We start from the raw sequence: 27215 nt of genomic DNA, 5'->3' as shown, positions 1-27215 counted from the left end.
GGTTTGAAAAGTGAGACGCTGTATCTTATTGTGAGCCGCGGGCACTGGACGCAGGGCTGTGCAGCCCGCCCCCCTCCCAGCTAGAGATGCTGACCCTCACAAATAACAAACCTTCCTCATCACTGTAAATCTCAGCAGAGCCGGAAGCGCAGCTTCAGCCCTGCAATCACTCACCGAGAAATGCTGACCCCAACCATTCGGCAAGAACTGCCGAGTAACCTTTATATGCAGAATTTCACAGCGGCATCTAGAAGAAAAGGAGCACCGAACAAATCTTTTCATGTTAAAAAAAGTGTGCGGTTCCCCCAGGAGCAGAGGAGTACCGCACTTGAGCAGTGCCGCCAGCACCATGTACTTTGGACGGCTACTTTGCACATGGCGGCGCTCTGTGAGTAAGGAGGATTCACGGTCTAGTCTCAGCGCTTCACAGAGCAAAACAGGATGTCGGCAGCGTTATCAGAACTGACCCCGACGATACTCGTGCAGCACGCGCGTGTTGTCAATGGGTACCCATGGAGACACATGGCCGGGAGTTGGGCCTAACCAGAGTTCACAGTCAGAAGGCTCAGGAAACCGGAGTTCAACCGAGTGATGCCTTGCTGCGGATTGTTATCCTAGACAGGAAGGCTAGGTCGACGTTCACCACCTCACTGCCCGTGTGCAGCAACCTTGCCCTTGGATAACAATCACAGGAGTGGCATTTGAGGGCACCTAGTTCCTCCATCATTCAATGAAGAAAGGCTGGCCCCTTTCCTATCGAGGGTCATTTGTCAAAAGCCCTGGCCAGTTGAGGGGTGGCACTGGATTCTGAGAAAGAGTTGGCGCCCTTATTTGTGGGTGTAGGGAGTTCAAATTTTGAGAGCAGGTTTGTGTTAAGTTTCAGAGTATGTGAACAGCAAGACACTTCTCCTCTGGACAAACAACCCCTCGCCCTCCACTGCAGGAGTCCTGCTGGCCGTCTCAGCAAAGAGCGCAATTAGGCTAGTAGGTGCCAAAATGGCCCTCGACCTGGTTGAATACATATTGGTATTCACTGTGGGGAAAGTTCGTATTGCCACAGAAAGCGAATGTTTTAAGGTGAATTAACAATCAATTAATTGTCCTCCACGAACACCAACTCCGAGAAACGGTCTTAACCCCGGTTGGCTATCAATCCTGCTTTCTCACATAGCCATCTGCTGAAAGAAGACCGCAGGGCCTCAGAGAATGGAGGAGGTCCTATCCTTTGTGACTGATGGAAGGTGTCACCAACACCCCACAGGGTACATTTCAGAAACCACTCTTGAGAACAGAATGCGGGCTTCCTAATCAACTGCTCACATTTTATATCTGGCACCAACAGCTGTGTTATTTTATCTCATCAAAATAACAGAAGTCATTATTGCCAAACTCAGCCGTGCTCTGCTTATAAACTTGGGAATGATGAAAGGCTGAGCCAATCCGCCTTGACTTCAAAGCAAGTACATCAGCACTTTGAGCCAACTGAAATGAAAACAAAGACTCATCCTTTCTGAGAAGGGACACACGCGAGCTGGACAAGTACACAAGTTCTTTGCCGGCATCCGATTTAGAGGCCAACGACATGCGGTGAAGGACAGAGAACCAGACCTTTTCTATGGAACTGGTGTGCAGCTGGCTTGTGAGACACATGTATCTTTCTCCCCCTCATGCCTCCTGCGCCTCATTCGCATGATGGAGTGGTGTCAAGGCTTGGGCACCAGGCGGACCATCCATTTGGCTTAAGGATTCCTTCAGGCGGAATCGCATCGGAGCAACAGTGCTGAGAAAGAATTGGTAAGTCGGATATGAAAGGTCAGTATTCAGAATAGAAGTGAGGTAGGCAAGAAGGATGGATATATGGATGGATATATGGATCATCAACCCCTAAACTCATTTATATAAAAGATGTAACGAAGGCCTAGCGGTAGGACCCCTTGTAAGCATTAAACGGCATTTACTCAGTCAAATCTGTGCACTTTGATAGAAATGTCAGGGGTGTGAGGACTTAAGAGTGTACACAGTGCTTAGTTTGTGCTGGAGTTTGCAGGTGGTTGCCACTGCCACTCCGTTGTGGGGCCCAAGACAGTGGTGTAAAGCAAATTGATGGGCCTCTTCTGAAAAATGTGTGGTGGGCCTCTCAAGCCTCCCATATCTCAAATGTATTCATTGACTTTGGGCTGAATGGGGGCCTCTTGATGGATTGGGAGCCCCCACGAAGATTGCCTCCATCCCACCCCCGCTTGTGCTGCAAAAGCTGCCGGGGGGGCTATGCTATGCCCCTGTACTAGGACTGGTTTATCATCATCAGACTTTCAGACTTTCTCTTTTGCTCTGGGTCAAAGGGAGAAGGTCATAGGGGCACCAGGCTACTTTAAGGAGCTCCATTGGCTTGGTCTTTAGCATTTCTACCTTACTTGGGGCAGCTTAGCAGATGGGGAGACCTGGAATGCAGGTGTATATCCCACCAGCAACGACCCCATCTACAAGGATGGGTGCAACCCTCTCGCAGCCTCGCAGACACTGCGGACGACTTCCTGATTCTGCAAGACTCACTCGAGGGAGCCACAGTCTATTAAACAATAATCCATCCTGAGATCAACGATTAGTGCGTCGATTGCCTCAGACCATCTCCCTTTGTTACCAGGTAATTTATCTCTCCCCCGGGAAGGGGACCGCCAACTAGGGCAGAATGCCATGAATAATGCAAATAGAAGAGTGACAAAAACACTGCCTTTCTGAGCATCAACAATGTGCCGGGAAAATGTCAGTACTTGCATCTGGTGATGCAGACTCTGCAGGAATGTGGACACCACCTCAACATACTCCACAATTTGGAAATTATAAACATTTAGGTATAATGGGGGAACACTCCCCCAGCTTTTAAAATTATACAAAAAACTTCAAAATACAATATTAGGAACAAAACTGGATAAACAAGTTAAGAAACCCACCATTAATGTCCCACAAAAACTGTCTTGCAAGAGTGCCTCTATATATTTCCCCTGGATTCAGAAGTTGAGCACACCTGAATATTCTACAATCTGAATTTCACTCAAACTGTCTCTAACAAGCTCTAACAGAGTCAAAAGGTTGCTTTGCATTTTGAGTCCTTTACTGTGGAACTTAAAAAAGCCTGCATCTGTAAAATAAAATAAAAATAAAAAATAAAGATTGTGTCTACAGAGCATCTATAAGATAAAGAATTAAATGATTCAATGCACTTTTGAAATGTAAAAGAACTCCTCATGCATGGCAATGCAAGCACTCTATAGGAGTGGTAATGATAAACCAAACAGCCAATGGCACGTGGTGAGAGGGTAATAATCCTGAGTGGAGCTAAACAATATGTTTGCATGTATCGCACTGTCAGGCCAGACCAAGTAAGAGGAGAGGTATCTGCGAGTGTTCTCGACACATCTAGGATAAGTTTCCAAAGTATCAATAGGGCCAGGAAAATGAACATCAACCTTGGCACCGAAGAGCACAAAATACCATCACACACAGTGCAAGAGAGGCAGCGTCTGAAGTGGGCTGGTCCACTGTCTTATGCTCTACACGTTGTGGTCGGGTAAGGAAAATGTGAATGGAAATTAAACAGAGCAGTGGATGAAGAAAGCTGCCCAGTGCCCTTCTAGTTATGTTTATGTATTCATCTTTTATTTAGGATTTTATTAAACAAGGCTAAGGTGATAACTAAAGCTATCTTTCGTCCAGACCAAACTGAAAAAGCATACATAGCAAAGACAAATTACATTTTAATCTTTTAATTCATGCTAGATTGTAGGACAAAATTATACATTTTATCTGCATCAGTGCCTCTGCTTGCTCTCACTTCATTTCACTTATAATAAAAGCCACAAACATGAAGGGCTCGGTGATTCGATGAAACTCTCTGGGAGGAGTGACCAGCCAGTCCAGAAATAGTTTCAGACATCCAGTGAAAATAGCAACTGATTCAGATGACCGCGTTCAATAGGACACAATAAAAGACATTGCTCTGCACGTGCAGTTGGCAGGCCTGTCACTGGGTACTGACAGAATGCCGTCTGCCTGGCGGCCATCTTAAACTGGTCCCAAGGGAACTGTAGAGATGCGCACAGCAGGGGCAAGTGGCACGAAGCAAGGCAATGGATATGATTAATGTCTGCTTACTTAACGTGCAAAGACGTAAGATAGAGACCCCCCCACCCCCGCCCCCTTTAGTCTGATTTGGGGAGCAAGTATCACAAATATCTTCTTGCTATGAAGGCGGCCCACAATTTAAAAATAAATATGAGTATTGCACTGGCGTTTTTCTCAGTTTCGCAAATGAGAAGAAAAGCTTAGTAGAGGGAGATACAGTAATTTATCCAGGACAATAGAAATTGTTCAAGTAACGAGAATGGGATTTAAAAAATGTGCTTCGTGATCAGAAAACAAAGTTTTTAATACCCAGGAAACCTCTCATGTCAATTTATTTGGTGGGGGGGGTGAGGGGGGGGGGGAGGTGGAAGGTTGGAGACTGTTGATAACACACAACAGTAGAAACCCTCAAGTGGTGTCCCTTCCAGCGGGATTCTAGCCAAAATGCCACCCTTATGAAAACGTGCCTGCTTCCTTCCCATACTCACTTGATTACTTTGTGTATTTCTCCCACTCCATAACTTTGACAGGGTAGGTAAGGGTACACCGGCAAAGTTAAAACAAAAGAATAAATAAAAAGGTACCACATATATGAAGTAATGGGGAAATAGGTTTATTAAAACACTTTATATTTTATTGAAAAAAATATGTACACAATAACTATGCAGCACAGCAGCAACATATTTACAAAAGCAAACAAATCAACACGTTTTGCTCTTAGAAAATAAATAAACATAAAGGTTTACTTTAAAAAATAAATATTGAATGTTGGGCTTTATTTTGGTCATGGATGAAGTTCGGTCCTTCATAGGCAGTAGAGGTAGGAGTTAGTGGGGGAAGTGATCTATTTATGCCAAAGGAGGAGACTCATTCAGATTATTGTGCCAGGTTATCGGAGGTCACATCTCTCCACAGTGCTAAAGCAGGATTACGCAAAGTCCAGGGATAGCAACATGGCGAGTGTTTTTAAAGCACCAGTCGCATAAGGGCAGAGGGAAAGATGTCACTTTGCATAGACCAGAGCTAAAGCAAGAAAGGGGGGGGGGGGGGGATACTGTAATCCCTTAAAGGAAAGGAAGCAAGCATTGCAACGGGGAAGGCTACAGAGAAAAGAGTCCTTGCAGAGCTGGGGAAGGGAAGATGGAAGCTGCAGAGGGATGTGAGAGAAAGGCACACAAGAATTCCATTAGACACTAGTGGCGCAGGCACCTGCTGTCAAAATGGAGAAAAAAAACACAGGCGGTAGATCTGGATAAGGCAGGTCAGAAGGACAAAAAGGGAGACAGAGTGGGGCTGGCAGAGTTAAGTAGGGATCATTGTTAATTTGGTAGTTCGCAGTTCAAAGCTCCATTCTTTAAGGCACTGGGTTTTGTATGAAGGACTCCCTGCGTTGCTCTCATGACCCTACACACAAAGGGGGATTTTTGGCAAGTAATTAACTTCTCTACATTTAATACAATCAAGGCCACAGGAGCCCCGCATTGTTTAGGCACAAAATGTTACAGGAGATTAAGCATCATTCCCCATTTCAATGTCCTTATCTGAGGGGCAAACACTGAATAGGAAGAAAGTGTCCGCACCACATACATCTGCATATTAAAGAGCCCTGAAACATGGATAAAGTGTCTATTTACCTAAATGCTGAGCAATGCCTCGACACAAATGTGCAGAACTCGTAGAAAGGCACAGCATAGAACTACAATTAGAGGTTTATACTCCATCCACTAATTCAATACGTCACTGCCCCACTCAAGAAGTATTTGAAGAGCTCCTTCGCGCAAGTAGTATGAGAAAGCACCAAAGCAGAATTATTTTTTGCAACTCCGAGTTGTACACCGGCTTACAATACCTTCCACACCTCTTGCAACCCCAAAAATAAAAACACTTAGTAGAACAGTACCGACTACACCCCCATAAGAGGAGACCCCCCCAAACAACTGCCCATTGCCCTCTCAAAAATAAACAAAAGGGTTAACTGTTATTCATAACCCCAGCGCAATGCAGCATCCTTCTGGGAAACGCATCACATGGGGAGGGCCAGTGTGGGAGGCAGTCACCCATAAGGAGCAGCCCCCACCCCCTTCCCGCCCCCACTTCGCCTCAGAGTGTTATGCACGGTTCCGTTCCCATTGTTGAGAGACAAAAGGTTAAAAATACACTGCGCTGCGAGACCAGCTGTATTAAGGCAGGAAATTGCATTCTCAATGTGGAACAATGAATGGCATTTTTTTGCTTCTTCTCCTCGAAGCAGCAACAATGGCAGGGGAGCTGGACCGGGAGACTGGTGATTGGGCGCCATTGTTGAAGACGCTGACCCCAGTCTGAGGGGTGGAAGGAATCGTGAAGACACCAGTAGCCGGCCTGGCCTCCAGAAAGAACTCCGGAATTCCGCAGCCCAACAAACACCTGCAGAAAGGCGGGCGACTGCCCACCAGTCAAGGAGACCATCTCTCCCAGGCTCAAGGGAGGCGATACTCCGCCTTCTGGTACACGTCACTCTCTTTGACTTCATTCAATAGCGAGAATGACTATGATTCAGTGATCAGCACCAGGGCCGGACTGGCCGTAGTGGGCAACGGGCATTTCCCCGATGGGCCGCCAGGGTGGGGACCGGTTTTAGGTCCCTGGGGGGCTGTTTTTGTTACAGGGGGCCAGCAATATCAGACCCCCCTGTAACAAAATCTGCTGAACCTGGCCCTATCAAACAGCTCGGCCGCACCCCACTCTACCCCCTAGGGGGGCCGGCCGAGCAGTTTGCCAGGGCCGGTTTCGGTTCCCAGTCCGGCCCCGATCAGCACCAGCTATTAATGCCTGGGCACGGTGGGCATAATAAGATCTCAAACTCGACTGGCGAGCCAGAGTTCTTACTGAGGCCAAGGTTCCATCGAAGGCCCAGAGCTCAACAGGCGAGGCTGCCAGGCGCATGCAGGGTCACCAGCGAAGGCTCATGGTCATTTGTTGTGGAGCAATGAGAGCACCAGATTATACGGATGGCATATTAGGGGTGAGGGGGAGATGAGGCTTACGACCCTCCCCCGGCCTACGGACATCCTTTAACACTTTTACCTGGAGGGAATGGGGTGAGTATCTGTTTGTTTACAGGAACGAGAGGCTCCCAGTAGAACGTCAGCTTTGACCAGGGCTATTTCTTAGAAACACCACACATGTGTCTACTTTATAAGAGATTTACGAAGGAAATCTCTGAAAGAGGCCACACTAGCACACAGCGAGTATTGTACCCAAGATACAGGCCCTGGTAGTCATCTGGAGGGACTCTTTCAGGATCCACGTCACAGTCTTTCTGCGGAAGGCGATTGAAAGGGAAACAGAGCTTTGCCCAACCCTCTAAATCTTTCTTTACTTGCAGCCTTCCAAAGAGTACTACCTCCTTCGCGGATATGAACGTCAGACAGATGCAGTGCAACCACCTAGTTGAGCGTAGATGCACAGGGCACATCAGCTGGCACCAAAGGATCCCAACAGAGATGTTCTGCACCCACCCATTCCCAGAATGAGACCCTTGTTTTCATCCTCCAAGTTTGTTCTGGAGTTTTCCATGAAAAGATCTTCATTTCTGATAATGACAGTGGTGTGCCCGCCTGCCATCCACAGTGGGACAATGAACAAAGCACTGCTAATAAGAGGGTATGTGAGCCAATACAGGACAAGCCTCAGAGCACTCCCTACAGTGCATCTTGGCCACCAGTTCAACGTTAACACATTTTCAGATTCCGAAGCCCTCTAGTGGCCTTTAGGCCTTGCCCAGCGAGTCTTGTGCTCAATAACCGAGAGGGCAAAATACTTGCCATTTCAGCATGCACAGTTGGACAGCTGAAACACAATGAAATCTTTGCCACTGTTCATTCTTCACTGCTGCAATCCTCTCTTGGTGCCTCAAAAAGGACCAAGCCAGCAAAACATTTATCAGGGATCCCGGATGGGGTCCCTGATGGCAATTAATTCTTCAAAAAGATCATGAGGCAAGAAACTACCGAAAGCTGATGCTCAAACCCAATGCCAGATCTTCTTGGAAGGGATGGGAGATGGACTGCTACCATACACAACAGCTCATGCTTTGCTGCCCCTCTACACACCTTCCCTTTCTCCCAGGATCCTCAGTTTCTTCATGTACAGCCCATAGTAGCATGCACGTCATTCACATTGTTATAACTCTTTTACACTAACTGCCCACAAAGAGCATGAACAGTAGTTTTTACTTGGGCCACTTGCAACGTTTAGATAGACTCAGAGTACCATTAACCCTAGGTGGATCTGACAGGTCCCAAACAATTATCTGCAAGGGGTCTTACTCAAGTAAGAAAAAGGCTTCGTTTTCTTTTGATACCCAAATGAACACTAGAAAACAGTTATGAAATACTTCTTTGTAACCTCTTTAATATCGGGGAGCCCCTTCCCAAGCCCCCCTCTACTTAATAAACCTCTTCATAAAGAGTAACCGTGTCCACAAACGCTCCAGAGTAACCTGGAACTGCAAAGGGGATAAAGTGATGTTTTAGTGCATGAAGCTACGTTAGTTGGAATAAAGTGTCTTCGATGTTCAAACTGGCCCAAAATATCATTTGACTATAAAATGACTTTTAGCACCTGCTGATTGCTTGGGCACCTTTTTTTTGGCTAAGCCACTTAGCCCTGTCTCACCTTCAACAACCAAATACATCACAGTGCATTATATCTCGGAACTCCCTCCCTGAATTGCTCTGCGACAGAGGCAGGGACCCTTTCCTCCTCACCACACCTTAGTCCACGCAATGGTACGGTCCACACCTGTGGTGGTCTGGAAGAGGTCGCCTACCTGCTTGTGATTGTATTTCTGAGGATTGGTCCGATAGCTGTAATCCGAGTACTGGTCAGAGCCAGTGGATGTGTTGTCCCCAGTGCCAACAAAGGTGTTGGCAGCTGGCAAGTCTTGCACTACCTGGTGCTTTTTGGAGGCCGAAGGGGACTGAGGCTGAAGCTGTATGGAGGGCAAGGGAGAGTTGGAGCGGTAGTGACGACCAAGATCAGGGCTCCCAGGTGGGTAGTTCAGGGGGAGGTGTATTCTGGGGCTATCTGTGACAGAGTCATTCATCAGGTTGAATTTTAGTGACTTCTGAAGCCCCGCCTCTTCGTCCTCCTCTACTGGTTTAGGGGGCTTGGGAGACTTGTTTTTCTTTACCTTGTGTTTGTTGTTCTTGTTGCCTTGTTTGGGCGCATAGAGGTCCTTGGTCTCCTTCTTGCCTGCCTGGTAACCACTCTTGGCCTCCTTTTGCCGACAGTACCGCACAAGCACAACCACCACAATCACCAAAAGAACAGCAATGATGCCTGCGATAACTCCGAAAAGAATGTTGCCACGTTGCTTGCTGCTCTCATATTCTGGGTCACCAGAGATGTCAATGTGCAGGGGAGTATCGAGGCTGTGCCCAAGCAGTGTTTCTAGAAGGGTCATGTTTGTCACGGTCTCATTTACGTAGAAGTGGACCAGGGCTGTGCTGTGCCGCGAAGGCTTTCCTTTGTCATTCACACGTACAACCAGCCGGTGCAGGCCATGATGCTTCCGGAGGATCTCCTTCTCCAAAGAGATGTTGCCAGTGGCCGGCGAGATGTGAAACAGATCAGAAGGATTGCCCCCAGTGATGCTGTAAGCGAGCTCGGCGTTGACCCCAGTGTCAATATCCTCAGCCCGCACCCTCAGAACCTGGGTGCCTTGGCTGGTTAGAGGATCAATGTGCTGGTAGGAGGTATTTGAAGGCCATGTGATGAAAGGAGCATTGTCATTCTCGTCCAGCACATTGATGGTAACACCTACATATGCAGATCTTGGGGGGTCACCCCCATCCACAGCCTTGAGTCGGAAGGTGTAGGTACTCTGCTGCTCCCGGTCAAAGGAGATGCTGGAGAGAATGGTGCCTGTGCCATTCTTGATGATAAAGTCACCATTGTCATGCTCCACAGAGAGCTGCACACGAGCGTTCTCACCTTTGTCTGCATCAATGACAGTAACCATGCCCACAGGGCTCAACGGGGGCATGTTCTCCATCACTGAGAAGTTGTAGCCATTGAGCATGAACTTAGGGTCATTATCATTCCTGTCCATTACATTGATGATCACTGAGGCGGATCCCTTGAGGGACGGACTTCCCTTATCCTCTGCTACCACCTGAAACTCATAGCGCTCTCTTTGCTCACGGTCAAGCACAGGATTGACCCTGATCTCACCCGATTCTGGGTTGATGGAAAAAATGCCTTTGGAAGTTGGTTCTGCCTTGATGGAATAAACAAGTTTCGCATTGGAGCCGCTATCCGCATCACTCGCACTGACCTCCATCACCAGGTCTTCAGGAGAATTGTTCTCTGGGAAGGCTACCTCCATGACACTTTGAGTGAAGACGGGTGCATTGTCATTCACGTCGACCACCTGCACCTTGAGCGAGTTGGTACTAGACAGCGGAGGGTTACCAGAGTCCACTGCCACAATCTCAATTGTGTATTCCTTCACAGCTTCATAGTCCAAGGGTGTGGTTGTCTGCAGGAAGTACTTCTTCTTGCTATCACTGCCTAATTCACTTGCTTGCTTGAGCTGGAAAGGGACATCGCCTGCCACCACGCAGGTCACTGCTGCATTCTCCCCCTCATCGCGATCAGAAACCTGCACCAGTGCCACAGCGGTCTCCACAGGTACATCCTCGGAGATGTTTGCAATGCCATCTTGATGGGTCACCAACCCAATGCCCCTGATCTCAATAACGGGCTTATTGTCATTCATGTCTTTGATAGTGATGGTCACTTGTGTGCGGTCAGGCTTGGGGCTGGGCCCTTTGTCCTTTGCCACAACGGAGAACCTCAAGGTGCCGACATCCTCACGGTCGATGGGGCCCTGGACAGTAATCAGGCCGGTACCCCGGTCCAGTCGCAGCAGTCGACGAACAGTGTCGGATGCTTGATGGAAAGTGTACTCTATCTCAGCATTGGTTCCTTGGTCAGAGTCGTTTGCTTTCACCTATGAAATAAAGAGATAAAAAGGAAGTTGTGAGTGTTACGAACAAAAACAGTAAACCATAACACAGGCTGAATCATCAACTACACTTCCATGCCAGTGCCTAAGTGACACTGTGAGCGAACACTACAGCAAACCTAAATAACCATGTTTTACTGTGTCCCACGTATGCCTCTTTTCTATGCCTTGTTTTACTGAGTAACTGTTGTGGTGGTACTGGAAGTGAGGAATGAAGACATTGGGGGCAAGGCAACTAGAGGAACAAGTAGTCATTCCGCGTCATAATTTCCCACATAATTACAATCCAGTTCATCCCACACAATCCAGTTCATGCAAAACAATTTTTTTTTAATGTTCACATACAGCGCACTTGGACCAAGTGATATTACTTACCAGGAGAGGAGAGAACAGGAAAATCCATACAGCAAGAGCTATAATTTAACAGTATTGAAATAACGTTTCAATAATTTAAGACATTTAAAGGACTCAGAGTAAGCCTTGTAGGTCGAGGCCATCATAAATAAAGAGAAGGGTCATGAAAAGTGCAGAACCAGGGTAACAACTTTAGGATGCAGAGCCATGTAAGCTCGGATAAGAAGGTAGAGAGGTGTTGAAGAAGAAATGGCAGACATCTCCTTACTAGACTGCCTTTACAATGAGTTACTCAAAAAGGATGAAATGAAAGACATCTCCTTACTAGACTTCCATTACACTGAGTTACTTTGCATCCTGCAAGTTGAATTTCGTCCTGGTAGAACAGAGTGAGGATTTGGGGCTGGTGGAGGGATAGCAGATTGGGGCTTTCATTACATATTTCCTCAGGATGTCCCACTCAAAGGAAGCCCTTGAAAGTTCAAGCCCTTCAAGCAACAACAAAGCCTTGTGAGGTGGATTGTCTTTGGCAAGACTGACATTGCACGATTCTGGCGAGCAGAAGCCTGTGACTATCGTTCCCAGCTAGCCACCTGAACTGGCCAGAGTGATTACTAGGTTGTGAATGGTAAAGACTTTAGGAGGCATCATCAAGCCGCTCTTGGCAAGTCAAGTTGTCCTATACCAGAGATTCCATCAGAGACCACCATAAGTCTTCTAAGCGGTTTGCCAACACATTCGCGATGGTTGCGAGCAGTATTGAGAACGTGAGACAAATCAGAAAGAGAACTAAATAGAATTTGCACAATACCCATGTCAAGAGGTGTTTCCTCTTCCTGTGCCGGGGTCATGCCTTTGGAACAGGAGAGTCAGCACTGCTGCCCAGTTAGTCACTGTGTGTGTGTTTACTCAAGGTTTGCCATCTCCAAATCAAGATCATCCTTTAGAGATTGAAGGTGGCGGCTGCTGCTCCGTGACTCACCTTCACTGATCGACACGGATCGACGGAGCAGGTACTCTTCGGCGCATGCAGTGCCTTACTCACGGTTTTACCAATAAAAAGCAATAATAGAACAGGTGAGCCTTCGAAAGAATGCATGCCGCTTCCTTCCCATGAGTCGGATGGGCAAGCGGTGGAGACCATACACTGACTGACTGATGTCTCCAAAAGGCTGGGAGGTCTGGGCAGAGTCCATAACAATCTCTGAAGGTACTACAAGACGTACCACTCTTTTAGGAGGGACATGTCGTTTTCCAGATGTTATACTTTTACGGAAACAAACGCAGCACTTCTCAGCATCAATGTCCCACTTGCTGTGGGTTGAAACCAGCACTTCTTGGCGAGAAGCCAACACTTGCTGAGTGCTGGCACTTTTCATTCATGATCCTATTCTTTTAAAAGGGACAGTCCTGGCACTTGACAGCAGAGTTGCCGTACTGGGACAGGCACGCACGTTTCATCATGGCTCCTATTTTTGCTATTTCTGAGGTTATTCTGTAATTCGCAGTGTAGGGCCGCTATGTAACCATTTGGGGACTCAAGGGTTAACGTTTCCAGACTGTCCCACGAGGCGCAGTCACAGACACCGCTGTAACCGGAACCCTGTCCAGATTGGGAAGTTTCCAAGGTGCGGGTGGATGAACCGGTTCTTGAAAACCGAACTCTAAGGGCACGCGTTGACGGCCTCAAAGGGCTGCCTGTCACAGCAGCCAAACCTGTTCCGACCACAGCCGTCACCTCCAGCCCGTCTGCCACCTCAGCTGCCTGGCACGGAGTGCCCCGCCCGCCTCCAGCCAGCGCCACACCTGCCACGAGCGCTCCCGCCCCCGTGGGTATTTTTAGCAAGGCTTGGCAGAGGTGCCCGCTTGTTCAATAACTGTCCAACCAAAGACGTGAAAGGCATTAATAGGGGCGCGGGACTGTGTTAGACATTCCAAATTACAAATCAGATACGCACACATTGGAACATTGCCCAAAGAAGCGTAATGTTGTAAACGACAAACACTGCAAGGGCGAGGAGTTTAGGCGGATGAGGACGAGATGGGCTGGAAAACGGCGTTGGTGCAAATGGTACTTCAGAGCCGGGCAAAATAGACGTGTCTCTCCTGGTGTGTGTCTGTGCATGTCTACCTGTGCCTGAGAGGCTGAGTGTGTCCGAGTGTCTGTACTTGAAAAGCAAGCAGCGGGGAGGGAGGAGGGGGGGGGGACTGGGGGTGTCAGGCTACCCAGTAAACCCTCTTTAAGTTGGACACTAGAACATAACCATGTGCATCTGGACAGCAACAACAGGTATGCTCACTCTCGGATAAAAGAAGTAAGTAACCGAACAGGTCTGAAGAGAAACATGGAAAACCCTCAGGACGGGAACAGACAACCACACAATCATCAATTCTCAAAACTGTGGGACAGATAAGTGCAATAACCACGTAGATTTTGAAGAACACTTTAACATATCAGGACCCTAAGAGGAGCGAAGATCATTGCTTGATGGGTGAATCCCAACACACAAGGCATCTGAAAAGTAGTACTTAATACATGTGCTAGTCTGGAGACAGTCCAAATGAAGACGAGGTCCCCAGACTGGTTTCTATGAACTCCCAGCCAACAGGATGCTACCTGGCAAGACAACTAACGTTTCCCTTCCTTCTTTCTTCATTCCCACCCGCCAAACACCCACAGACTAACTTGCAATGCATCTGCTTTTTATGTAATTGAAACCAAAATGTGTGAAGTCTCACCTGGAGAACGGAATGTCCAACTGGGCTGTTCTCCGACAGCTCGGCTTCATACATCATCCTTTCAAACTTGGGGCCGTTGTCGTTCATGTCCTGGATGGTGATGCGCAGCATGGCACTGCTTGCCCGGGGAGGGTTCCCGCCATCTTGGACTCTGATGGTCAGGTCATAGGAGTCCCGCTGCTCACGGTCCAGGTAGCCCATCACAATCAGCTGCGGCTGCTTCTCATCCTGGTCCTCCGCCACCTGCAGCCCGAAGAGCTCGTGGGCTTCTGGGCCAGCAATCAGCTCATATGAGTCCACCCCATTAGTGCCAGAGTCCCGGTCTGTTGCTGGTTGGATGGAAAACAGTGATCCGATGTTGGTGTTCTCTGGAATATGCAGCGTGATCACAGGAGAAGCAAAGTTGGGGGTGTTGTCGTTCATGTCCAGGACTTCGATCTGGCCCTCCAAAAGCCGAGGGACGCCATTGGTCATCAGGTCTGTGATGGACACTTCAAACTCCAGAAAGCAGGAGTCCCCCAGGTGGAAGTTCTGGCACTCACGCAAGCTCTCGCGATCAATGGACGTCTCAGTTGTGTAAATATCCCCAGTTTTACCATCCACGCGCAGGTAGGGGGACCCAACTTCTAGTTTATAGAGGTGGCCCGTATCGGGTAGGCCATAGTCTGATGTCAAGCTCCCAATGAGGGTGTTTGGGGGCTGTTCCTCCAGCACTTTGTAAACTACCGGGGTCCCCAAGCCAAGCAGGGGACAGGTCAGGAAGGAGCAAAGGAAGAGACACCAAGCCGGCCGCTTCATGATCAGCGTCAATGGCGCCATCCACCAGTCTGAAAAAGAGGCAGAACACAGGTTAGAAGCAGCCAAACCTCGCGGGCACCTACACATTCAATGCTCTTATACAGCAGCACCGTTTCTTATGGCCTCTGTGAGGACTGATAATCACACCTGTGGAATGCAGGAAGCAGGTGGCTCAGCCAATCAGAGCGCACGCCCTACCTCTTATTAACACGGTGGGGCAAGGTGCACACAGTATTGTCTGGGTCACAGCTTCCTTGTGGAGATTAATTACACACGCCTGGTATTTGGTCACTGTGTACACTAAAGCTCTAAGTATTGCTCACGCCCCTCTCGATGACGGTACACCTACTAGAAGAACACACCCCGCTGAGGATTCTGTGACTGTTGCCCAACGTCATTTGGCGACGAGGTGCATGTAAGCGTTAAAACACAACTACCGGCCCTTCCCTGTGCTTCATGGTTGAGAAGACATGCAATAATAGTTTCTTCAGTCAATTGACCGTCTCAGAGTTAAATATGCTACTGGCGGTGTTGGATTCACAAAACTGGTTTATCCTCTATGTGGTAAGTCCCAGCTGAAACTCATTACAAGGTTTGATTTTAGGCAAATATGTTATCAAGTTTACTGGACTTTAGGTTTTGAAGTCTACCGCATCACTCAGCCCAGCATTTCTTAAATGTATGTAGTTCTCACAAAGTCACCCTTAACTCGCAGCTTGTCATAGTTGGCTTTTGCCAGACATAGTTGCCATTCTACAGGTTTTAAAAAAGAAAAAACACAAAAACAGGAATGTCTGCATTGCTCAAGAGAAACAAAACACTTTGTGCAGAGACGTCAGAGAGCAGAAGCCACCAAGGGCATTCGGATTAGGTAAGGAAATGCAATGCACAACACACATACTCGCAATCTTCTTGTTTATATAAACAGCAAGAAAATACCCAGCTAGTGGCGTAGCGTGTTAGGACGTTTAACCGGTTTGAGATCTCTGAAACTTCGAACATTGAAACCAGGAGTGGGATTTTTTATTTTGGTTTCGTGTTAAATTGGAAGAAAACGCCAGAGAGATTCCTCCATTAGGTTCTGTTACAAATGCTAGAACAATAGAACGTGCACAGCTGCTATGCATGGTGCCCTGTTCAAATGCAAATTTGCTCCAAAAATAGTCAAGGGGTCAAATTTCACACCAAAATATAGCGCTAAATGACTGATTTTCCATCTGCATATTTGGTGCCCTTTTACAAATATTTTGCATAACTATACAAAAGCACATTACACAGCTTTCACGCACCCCTAGTATTACTGCCCCATCCCATTAACCTCCCAACAGTCAGATTAGCCTAAACGCAGGGCCAAAGGAATTATGCGGCAGGAGAAGGTCAAATGATGCAGCTGGGTTGAGTAAATTATGCAGTGACAAAAGGCAAATTTTGCGGCCTAATTCGGCACATTTTGTAATAGTTTTACTTCATACTGTTGTCATTTTTAGGTCTCGCCTGTCGATGCGCATGCGCATCGAGCAAGCGAGACTATAGGGGCTCATCGACTCTTTATCTAACTTGCAAGGAATCGTGGCGATTCCTTGCAGTGCCCGTGACTTTTAAGCTCAATGCGCATGCGCATTGAGCTTAAAAGCGCGTGCACAGCCGCCCGCATTCCTCCGACACCTTTGAAGTGAAGCTTAGCTTCACTTCAAAGGCCCGGCTTCCACGGCCGCCAGGCCACATCAAAGGCTTCCCCAGCACTGCCCCGCCCATCAATCACCCTCCCACTGCCACCCCCCTCCCTCTCCATATGGTGCGCTCTGCCTCAGGCCTCTGAGCCGTCCCTACGCTCCCCGCCCACCCCCATCCTTCACACCCTTTGTCATTACTTCGGCCCCGAGCCCGAGCCACCCCTACGCTCCCCGCCCACCCCCATCCTTCACACCCTTCGGCACCACTTTTACATGAGAGCTAGTTGCATAGTACAAGAACACATTGCCTTCTTAAAGCCGCAGGAACATTAACGAATTCTCCCACAGTCACAGTATAGTGAGCTGACATTCTAACTTGTACCTGGCTTTCTAGCTTTTCGCTTGCAGCTCTGGGCATTACGCCACATTCTTGTTATCTCATTCATCCTCCCTGGCTGACCCACATGCATGGCGCTCCTCCTCTCTTTAGATGCCGTCATCCTCCTCGCACTTCAGTCTCCCGCCACTCAGCTCGCGCCCCCTCTATGAACGAAGATGTTTACGGGCGTCGGTCTGAAACAGGCAATTGTCTTCCAGCTCCCGTGTTCTTAAACCCGGACATAGCGCAGAGCTGTAAATAACAGAACTCAACTTTTCAGAGAATATTTTGATCAATAATGTTCGTGTTTGTCTTCAGGCCCTATTACTTGAGTCAGAATGTGGCATAACGGCAAAAGCTGCCGACTTTGGAACTGGGAAACAGGGTTCGAGTCTAGGCGTCGGCTCAACATCCTGTTGTGATTCTGGGCAAATCACTTAATCTCCGTTGCTAACAAAAATGTGTTCTTGTGTAATGCAACTTGTGCTCGTGTAAAAAGCGCTCCTATACCATCGCGTCGAGTTCATGCTATATAAAACTGCAAAAACACATGAACACTCGGAGACGCAGAGCTGTGCCAGGGCACTGACTCAACTTTTCCTATTTTTTATTTTTATTTACTTTTGCCCCTTGCCTCCATCGGATTGCTTCCACGAGCCTTCTTCCGCCAGTAGTTTGAGACTTTGTTAATCACGTCTTAGCTCGGCCTCATTATTTATCTCTCGCCTATCGCCTAATGATATTTAGTGGTAGCCCTCCGCTCCTACCTTACAATTAAACTTCAGCTACAGCCCCGTTTGTCCGCTCCTGCGGACTCCCTGCTGTGTGCCTCACTTGAAAGCGCTACTGCTGTATGTGTTAGCACATAAAAACAAGACCTGTTCTCTTTACCAGTGCTTCTTTTAATAGCCTCGTATTCTTCATTTTCCAGGGTCTGTTTGCCTTAAATTACTATAGTGTTAGAGTGGTCTAACAACCCCATCTCATGAGCCGAAATGGATAGAGCCACATGGCGGCAGGGCTTGAGAACCCTGCGCTCTGGCAACTTGACGAGCGAGGAACTGGTCAGTATTACAGAGAAATAACATTAGAAAGGCCAGAATGCTTCTGTGGGCAGGTGTGTGGAGAAATGCCAGGGCCGGGTCATGTGCCGCTCAAACCCCACAGCATTTTATTTTTAGCTCATTCATCCTCCCTCGCCGACCCACATGGCGCTCCTCCTCTCTTTAGATGCCGTCATCGTCCTCGCACTTTAGTCTCCCGCCACTCAGCTCGCGACCCCTCCATGAACGAAGATGCTTACGGGCGTCGGTCTGAAACAGGCAATTGTCTTCCAGCTCCCGTGTTCTTAAACCCGGACATAGCGCAGAGCTGTAAATAACAGAACTCAACTTTTCAGAGAATATTTTGATCAATAATGTTCGTGTTTGTGTTCAGGCCCTATTACTTGAGTCAGAATGTGGCATAACGGCAAAAGCTGCCGACTTTGGAACTGGGAAACCGGTTCAAGTCTAGGCGTCGGCTCCCTCCTCTTTTGGACACTCGCATTCAGGGGTAGATTCAGCCGAATTTTTTCTCTCCCATTTTATTTTCATTCTTCCCCTTTTCTCTTCCTCCCATCTGCCCCCTTAACCAATTTAGCTCCCTCCTGATTTCTTTACATGCACCTGTCTTTTGTTATCTCTGTTTCTTTGCTCCTCTCACTTTTTTTCTCTCCTCAGTTTTTACCATTCCTCCCCTTTCAATAATGTTTCCATTGTCTCTTAACTCACTCCTCCCGACCACTTACCGTCCCCACTTCCTTCATCTCCCGTTGGACCTTCCCCTCTCACTCCTCCACATTTTGTACCATTCCCTCCTCAATTTTTGCCTTTATTTGCGTCTATCCTTGGGTCCCCCCTCACCCACACTCGTTTACCTCCTCACTCAGCTCTTTTCTATATCTCTGTACCCTCCTCTATACCTCGCTCTCTTCTTTAGCTCTCTGTGGCTCTCCCTCCACCACCCATTCTGTTACCACCTCCTCTGTGTTTATCCCAATTTTTTTTTTCTTGATATGCCTTGTATATTGAGTTTGATTATGTAAACATACAGTAGGTTGATCCTTCTAAATGAATAGGTGATAACTGTCATGTTAAAACCAGTTGTTTATTTATATCTATTGCGTAAAATATATGCACTCTTTTTTAAAGTTACAGTTTCCCATATATGTATAAATTAACGAATGTATTGCTTATGACTTCACTGCAATATTCATTGGGAAGAGAATTACATCGCTATGGATACTGTTTTGGGGGGACCACATAATTACACTCCACATAATTACACTGCGCACAATGCAACATACACTCCAAATCCCACTCAGTGCCACATAATTACACCCCACATAATTACACAGCACTCAATGCAGCATACACTCCAAATCCCACTCAGTGCCACATAATTACAATCCACATAATTACACTGCACTCAATGCAACATACACTCCAAATACCACTTAGTGCCACATAATTGCACACCACATAATTACACTGCATTCAATGCAACATACACTCCAAATCCCACTCAGTGCCACATAATTACACGCCACATAATTACACTGCACTCAATGCAACATACACTCCAAATACCACTCAGTGCCACATAATTACACGCCACATAATTACACTACGCTCAATGCAACATACACTACAAATACCACTCAGTGCCATAGAATTACACACCACATAATTACACTGCGCTCAATGCAACATACACTTCAAATCCCACTCAGTACCACATAATTACATGCCACATAATTACACTACGCTCAATGCAACATACACTCCAAATACCACTCAGTGCTACAACACATATTGTGTTACAAATGTTATAGGTGTCACATTTGCGAAAGATAAAACTATTGGCATTGTAAATGATAAAGCTATTAATTTCGCTATTTTCAAAACAAGCACATAAATAAAAAATGTGTCATTTACAATACCAATAGCTCAAACTTTCCTAATGCGAGACCTATTGCATTGCAAATGCTTGTTAAACTTGGGGACGCTCTCTTAGCATTGGTTTCACCTCGTTAGTACCAGTTAACACCTAGATAAAGCAATCAGCAGCAGAAAGGGGACTAGACCAGCTTTACAAAAGGGCCTTACACTGCACAGCCAGACGTGAAATCGAATTTTTAGTAACTTTTGGACCGATTGAGCTAAAGCTTTTTTTTGCTAAAATCTGCAGATTATATGGCAGATGATGGACTATGTGGCAAATCTGCAATCATGCGAATATTGATGCAGCCGCAAAAATCACATGATTCCAGTGACCCTGCCTATAGAGCAATCACACAGTGGCAGAGGGGCTGGTCTGAAAGGTTAGTATGTGCATAATTTTTTGGTTTATTTGTGGGTCTGTTTTATGGTCTGCTGGCCACTTTTACTGTTTATTTTGCCGATATTAAAACAAACACTAAATCAATTTAGCCAAGCAAAAACTTCCAATATAGTAAAAGTTTTCAACAGACCAGGGCATGCATTACATCTGTGCCACAAACTGGTGAAACAAGCACTGGCAAAGCCAATATGTCTCGCCTTTTGCACATATTTGCTTCATCAATGCTGAACAGCATCAGCAAAAAACATGTGCAATGATGCTACTGCTGGTCTCATTATTCTGCAGGTGTGGTGTCACACTCACTACGCATGGGTGCCATTTTCCTTTTTTTTTTTAAAACCAAGATGGCAGATGCCTCATGGATCGGTAAATATATTTTTAGGCAAAATTATGGTAATTCTGTGTAATAAAGTAGACTTCTCATACCCTTACATAAAGTTGAGCAATTTCTCCTGCTACAGTAGTATTTCTACTCATCGCTTTTACTATATTAAACTTTACATGTAACCTCTAGATATTTCATCTCACCCTGTGGGCACAACAGGACCAAACTGGTGAGAATGTAGAGATGGCCAGAAGGCCCACTGCATTTCCACTCACTGACGTCAATTGTGAGTTAAAAACAAACTTCAATCAAAAAAGTGACAATCAACTCTTTTCTCTTTTCCTCGACATCCATCTGGTGGTGGGCCAAAGGCTTCTAATGAAACACGAGTACGCATCAGAAACGGGAACAGGAGCACCACTGAAAAGGAAAACCAATTTGCAATATTTTCCGTAGGTCATGTCTTCAATCCTGTGGAAGATCATTACATCTTACTAATACCATCTGCTCTACTAGCACGCGTCGTCCTTCAGTAGTGCAGATCAACAAGACTATCGCTACCCATGCTGCCCATCTGTACCCTACAACTTGACCCACATAATTTGCTTTACTAAGACCAAGCAGGAATAAGAGTGAATGCAAAGTAAAGTAAAAATATATGGTGTCTTCAACAATCCGCCAATGTTCGATAAGTTACCCCTTGCACATGTTCCTACTCTTGTTCGACCCAGTTTCACGCTATACTTCTGCTTCACCTCACTTTGAGGAGTACATTGGCCATATTTCTGGCTACATTTCACTAATATCAGATTGGCTTTTCAGGCATGACAGCAACTTCAGGACTCCAAGTGCTCACATCATCTCTAGGAGACGCGCTCTTTGTAAAAATTAGTGTATATTTCACCCAGTATTTATTACATGGAATGCATTCTTGCGTCTTTAAGTCGCCCGTCACAAGGTGAGATTGGAAATGGAATTTGGGAGAGATGAGAAAAGAAATTCCCAGGGTCTACTACTCATGACTGGTGATTTGCAGGGTGCCAATTGTTTTTACAGGAAAAATTGTAGGTGTAACAGCTGGATAAACAAAACACTACGTATATAGTTCTTGTAAGAAAACCACTGCTATTAGTTAAAATGCATTGAGGACGGGGCAGAAGGTTTGTTAGCATCTATTCTGGCCTGGATGTGGTGCCTACAAGAATGCATAGGTACGACGTGTCTCAGGAACCAACAATTTAACAAGTCTGGTCTGGTTCACAGGCCAAAGCCCATCTGTACTTTGATGATTATCTTCATAACGGTAGACCTTAAAGAAAAGCAATCATAAGGCAGCAACATTTCAGCATAACATATTTTGCTGCTGTTCTTTTAATCCAAGTGGTGTCTAGTGGTAACTGCTAGGGCTGAGCCACTTAACGGCCAATACATTATTCAGCTGCACAGAGTGGCTGCAATGTTCCCCATTTGCTGTAGTTAAACATGAACTAGAAGCCCTTTTCATTTTGTGTGCATGGATGCCCGAAGCAGGAAACGAGAAGATGGCGGTGTGCTTTCATGGGGCACGGGGAGGTGCCAGAAGGGTGACCACAGTAGTGCTGTGGAGAAGACGGCAGTGAAGTGTGGACTATGCTGGATCTGGGAGTAGGCAGATGGGCTGGGTATAGAGGGTCCCCGAAGAAGTGGTGGGAGAGCATGCGGTTCAGCTCAGAAACCTTTGGGGCGTCTTGAGCAGGTTTTGTGCGTGGGTGCCTGCGACTTGTACAGCGGAGGTGGTTTTTCAGTGGAAGATTTCCAGCATTTACCGGTTCGCCCTTCTCGCCTAGAAGCTTAGCAGCCTTGTACGTGTTTATATATTTAGTAAATATTAATGGCTGATTAGCTTTCACAAAATAAATTGAAATTTAACAGACGTGAGGGCATGCAAATTTGTGTCCCCCTTATTATCCCTTTGCCTTATTTATAGGTTTATGTTTCCATAACTTACTATGTTTAGTGGAGTCAAATTGCATGCATTGATGGCCTCCAAGAAGCTCTCTAGGGCAGTGGTTCTAATCTGTGGTCAGTGGACCAACGGGGTCCACAACTCCTACTCCGGGATTTACAACTGTTTAGAAATTTTAATATTAGCAGATTAAAGTAGCAAAATGTCAAATAGAATTTTTTTTAAACGTTCTGTAAATGGGAAGGAATTTAAAATTGAAGGCTAAAGTTGGAATCCTTTGCTGCATGTGTGGGGGCAGCCCAAGTACAGCAAAAAGAATATAGTATGAACATGTGTGACCTCAACTGAAACGGGAGAAAAAGTGAGCATAAGTAAGGAACAAAAAAGGCAAAGTGATGCTCTAAATTCTATCCATATTACTTAGAATTTAAGAAGTTGAAACTGAATTTAGAAAAGCTGCAAACTTCCCATTAACATTAAAAGTTTAACATTTCTAGTCCTGTTAGTAAATTAAATTTGTGAATTTGTTTGATGTCGACCTGTTTCTTTATTTTTTGTTTACTCTGTTCAGGTTCAGATCGTAGAAAATGCTTGGGACAGGATCAAAGGATTCCAGTAATGACTGCGTGGGATTCCTTGGATCCCAGTAATGATTCATTGGTGGTCTCTGGACCACAATAATGACTCACTGGGGGCCACAGAAGTCGAAATGTTAAGAAACTAGAGGGGTTTAGAGGATTGAAACATTCACAGTGCACAAGCCACAACAGTCAAAGACGAGGAGCATTTCAAATGTTAGACAGAAAACAGAAAGTGACATGTTATTTCTCACTTGACAAGATGATAACAATGCTAGATTTTTTAGTTCATGTGGTGTCCTGGGTAGCAATTAAGAAAGAAAACTAGCTCTCTATTTCACATTGGTTGGGGTGTACAGAACTACAAACAATCCTTTAATCCTGCCCTCAATCTCCTCAAAGAAATCAGTGTATGAATGTGGGTGGAGACAGATCCTCTTCTCAAGTTTCCTTAAGTACAACACACCCAACTGTTGTATGCCACTTGTACGCTACTTGTTTGCTACTTGGCATACAAGCTGTTTAGAATTTAGAATGTTCTATTACTGTTCCTGGTTGGGGGTTCTGTGCAGAGTCAGTTGGAGTTTGACTGTGCTTGCGGCCAGTCCTTGTGGTTGTCAAGCTGTTCCTCTATTCTACTAATAAACCTTGATCTTGGTACTGAATATACTTTTGAGGACCTGGTTATTTTACAACACCAACATATGGATTTCTGGCTCTGCTCCATTTTATCAATTAATTGCTGGTGAACATGTTAGCAGAGACAATGTCTGTAAAATCTGTCTCGAGAGAAGTTGCGGTCAGAGCGGATTCACCACTTTTTGTCGTAAACCAGTTCTGCAGGGTGTATTTTGCAGTTGTTTAAAAAAAATGTCATCCACACATGACTAAGACTAGTGGGTTTAACAATTCATCCTTCACCGAAGCAGTAGACAAACACAACATCCGTTTACAAAGCTTTGCGAGAGAATGTTTGTGTTTCTACTAACATGCTTGGCATGTGCTCTTTTCTGCAAGGTTAGGCCCTGCTCTGAACAGAAGCTCTTCGTCCCAAGCAGCCAGCTCGGTCTTCAGAAGCAGTAAAATGTTTAACACTGGCAGGATAATAAGGCGCCTTCCGTTCACAGCTCCTCCAAACGCAGCCCTGCGGTTGCAAATGCTATGCGAACACCATTGATAATGATATTACTTGCGATAGGTAACAGGTTCAAATGAAAAACTGTTTCTGTAACAGCACTGAATTCCCTATGAATTTCACACTTCAGGTAGAGCAGGTGCACAATCTGGAGACACCCGTAGCCCTTTTTAAGAGGCCTGGCCTTCGTAGGGGCATATTTGAACATATAAACTAAAATCACATGTGCTTCGCACAGAACTCCCCCGATCACTGGGATCCCGCGTTAGGTTTTTGTTATTGAATGCACACACATAAAGCAACAACGACATACCCCTAAAACATGCCCGCCCTACTGGCTTTAACACTGCTGGTTAGGAATATAAAATGAACGAGTAACAGCAATTTTTTTGCTGTGAATAATTTAGCTAAAAGTGTTTCAATTTTGGAAATATGAGGCTGAAAGGAACATTCCTAGAGCCTGGACGAGGGAGGATCTTCAGAGCATCTCAAACACTCCAGTTCTCCCCTTCACACCACTTTCCCCTTCGTCTCTCACTTTGGGAGAGACTTATTCCTTTTCCTCTCACATTTCTGAATATCCTCCATCTGCATCTCTCACATCCTTTCCCGCCTCTTCAGCGCAGTCTTTTCTTGCAATGGTTCTGCGCATACTTCACTTTATCCTCAGCTTCAATTCCCCCTCACACAACCATGCCTACACCTGTAAGCCTGTAATGTTCTTTAACTTTGGTGCCGCAATATCTGGCCAGCTGTGCATATTTTCACACACTGCCATAGAAACATACTCACAAATGACACATCTGTGCACCCAGAAGAGAGGCCAAGCACGGGATGTGCCCGAAGCCTCACTACCTCTGAGCTACTGACAGGTATTTTAAGAAACTCACACTCTCTCCCACTTCAGATCCTGTGCTCTCAAACGTGCCCAGTCATAAATGCCCACCCTTGACCTGAACCCACCAAGACGCCAGGGGCAGAGTCCGTTCACTGTATGTTCAAGAGGTCCATGTTGTATGAAAGAAACTGCTGAAACACCTGGGAAAAGCAAAAGCTCTCTGGGAATGCAAGATGAAGAAAAGCTTGTAAAATGAAAGCAGAGACTGCATTACCAAGTTGGATTACCATAAGGGTTTGTTTTCAGTTATTGTTGAGAAACTGGCCAATGTTTTTGCCTGTAAAGTAAAGTACGTGAATTGGGTCCCTTCGGAACCACAAAGTCCATTTTCTGGGCTCTTCCCGCTCATGTTCTCCCCATACACCCAGTCTTTTTCTCCAGTATGTTACAGGGATACCTCAGAGAGGGTTCTGTGCTACACAAATTATCCAGAACATAACCTCCACAACAAACCTCCACACTGCCTCCCACACTCTGCCCCTCTGGGACCAATGGAACACACACTCTCCAAATCTACAGGTCACTTCCACTGCCATGGTCACCGTTTAGGAGTACGGATCACAGGCGGCGCATAAAAAGTGGTCCTGTAGTGTGGCCGAAGAGTCAGCCAGGTCTTTATTCTCTTCTGAATGCTGAGCAGCTGATGGCCCTGCTCTTGTATGGGATTACGCTCCAAAGCTGGCATGACTACACTAGAAGGTGCTTCCACCTAAGGGGGTATTCTGAGAAGGGGATGGACTATCAGTCATGGGCCATCCTGGCTTTGTCTTTTCTCCTTTGGCGGTATAATCTGAGTTTGGATTGCAAAAAGGATCGCTCAGAGTTCATGCAGTAGGGGTTTGAAGGGTATGTTTCTTACCACTAGCCCCGACTGAAGACCTTTGAGAGGGGTGGATCCGTCTGTCTAGGCTACAGACTGTCTGGCTGCTGTGTTATGGATTCTGGTTACTTGCTAGTTAGTTTTCTAATCTAGAGAGTACCGAGTAGAGTCTGCCTGCAACTTTGAATGGTTTTGAGCCTGCAATTTGCACATGCTGCAACGTGATTTTTGCTGCACAACTATGAAAGATTTCATAGCTTAAAACGTTTGCATTCATTTTAGTCTTTTACTTAAACACTTGCTCCTCTGTAAAATAATTAAAAACGTGAATAGTTCAGAAATACCAACGTCTAACTAAATGCGACATGCACAAAGAAACTTCTTGAGTTCAAGAATGGTAAAAACGTCCAAATGCGTGTGTGAAAAGGAGTTGACCAAGGCCAAAAATATATAGCAGAGGAAGGTAAATCCTAATCCAAGAGAAAAGAGAACATGACATGCAGTTCTCATTAATTGAAATTTGTTTCAACCTACACCTGTGCCCCAGTGAGAAGGCATTAGATCTGCAAATGGCCTTAGTACTGTCTCTTGGCTACTCTATCCTTACTCGCACATGTGCCTAATTTGAGCCAGTGGTTTCCCGTGCTCAGCACCAGCACCTAATTGTCAGCACCAGCAGTTATGAGGGTCTGCCACATTGTGGCCCAGTCTCTCCAGTTTTTAAATGAGCACAACAACATTCGTTAAACAATTCAGTATACAATAAAAAATGACCAACACCTGCCATCCAAGCCATTCTTGTAGCTGTTTGGGGGCCTGGATTAGTCTTGTCAGACTTACAGAAGTCTGATTGTTTGTAGTTGTATGGGCAAGGCCATTGGCAGCGCTGGCAAGGGCAAAGGGTGTTGAAAGCTGCAGTGGTCTCCTGATGAGGGCGTGGACACTGCATGTTTTACATATTAAGCACGGCCCATGGTATCAATAGCTCTCAAGCTTCCCTACGAGATCCACCAGTAGCTCAGCCAGTCCAGGTTTCTGGGCATTATAGGA

The 27215-nt window shown here is 46.2% G+C and overlaps 1 protein-coding gene across 3 annotated transcripts in view; it reads right to left on the bottom strand.

The window, feature by feature from the left end:
- PCDH1 (protocadherin 1) overlaps positions 1–27215 on the bottom strand; it is a 285738-nt gene that overhangs the window by 228579 nt on the left and 29944 nt on the right. For all 3 annotated transcript variants that reach the window (XM_078653523.1, XM_078653522.1, XM_078653524.1), the window contains exons 2-3: positions 14231–15057; positions 8936–11122 (exon numbers count right to left, since the gene is read on the bottom strand). In XM_078653523.1, the coding sequence (XP_078509649.1) occupies positions 8936–11122; positions 14231–15049 (3006 nt within the window). In that variant the 5' untranslated portion in view covers positions 15050–15057. The remainder of the gene's footprint in view (positions 1–8935; positions 11123–14230; positions 15058–27215) is intronic.

The sequence above is a fragment of the Lissotriton helveticus genome, chromosome 7 (genome assembly GCF_964261635.1).
Source record: "Lissotriton helveticus chromosome 7, aLisHel1.1, whole genome shotgun sequence".
NCBI classification, from domain to species: Eukaryota; Metazoa; Chordata; class Amphibia; order Caudata; family Salamandridae; genus Lissotriton; species Lissotriton helveticus.
The sequence above is the reverse complement of the archived record's forward strand: the minus strand, read 5'-3'. Positions and strand labels throughout refer to the sequence as shown.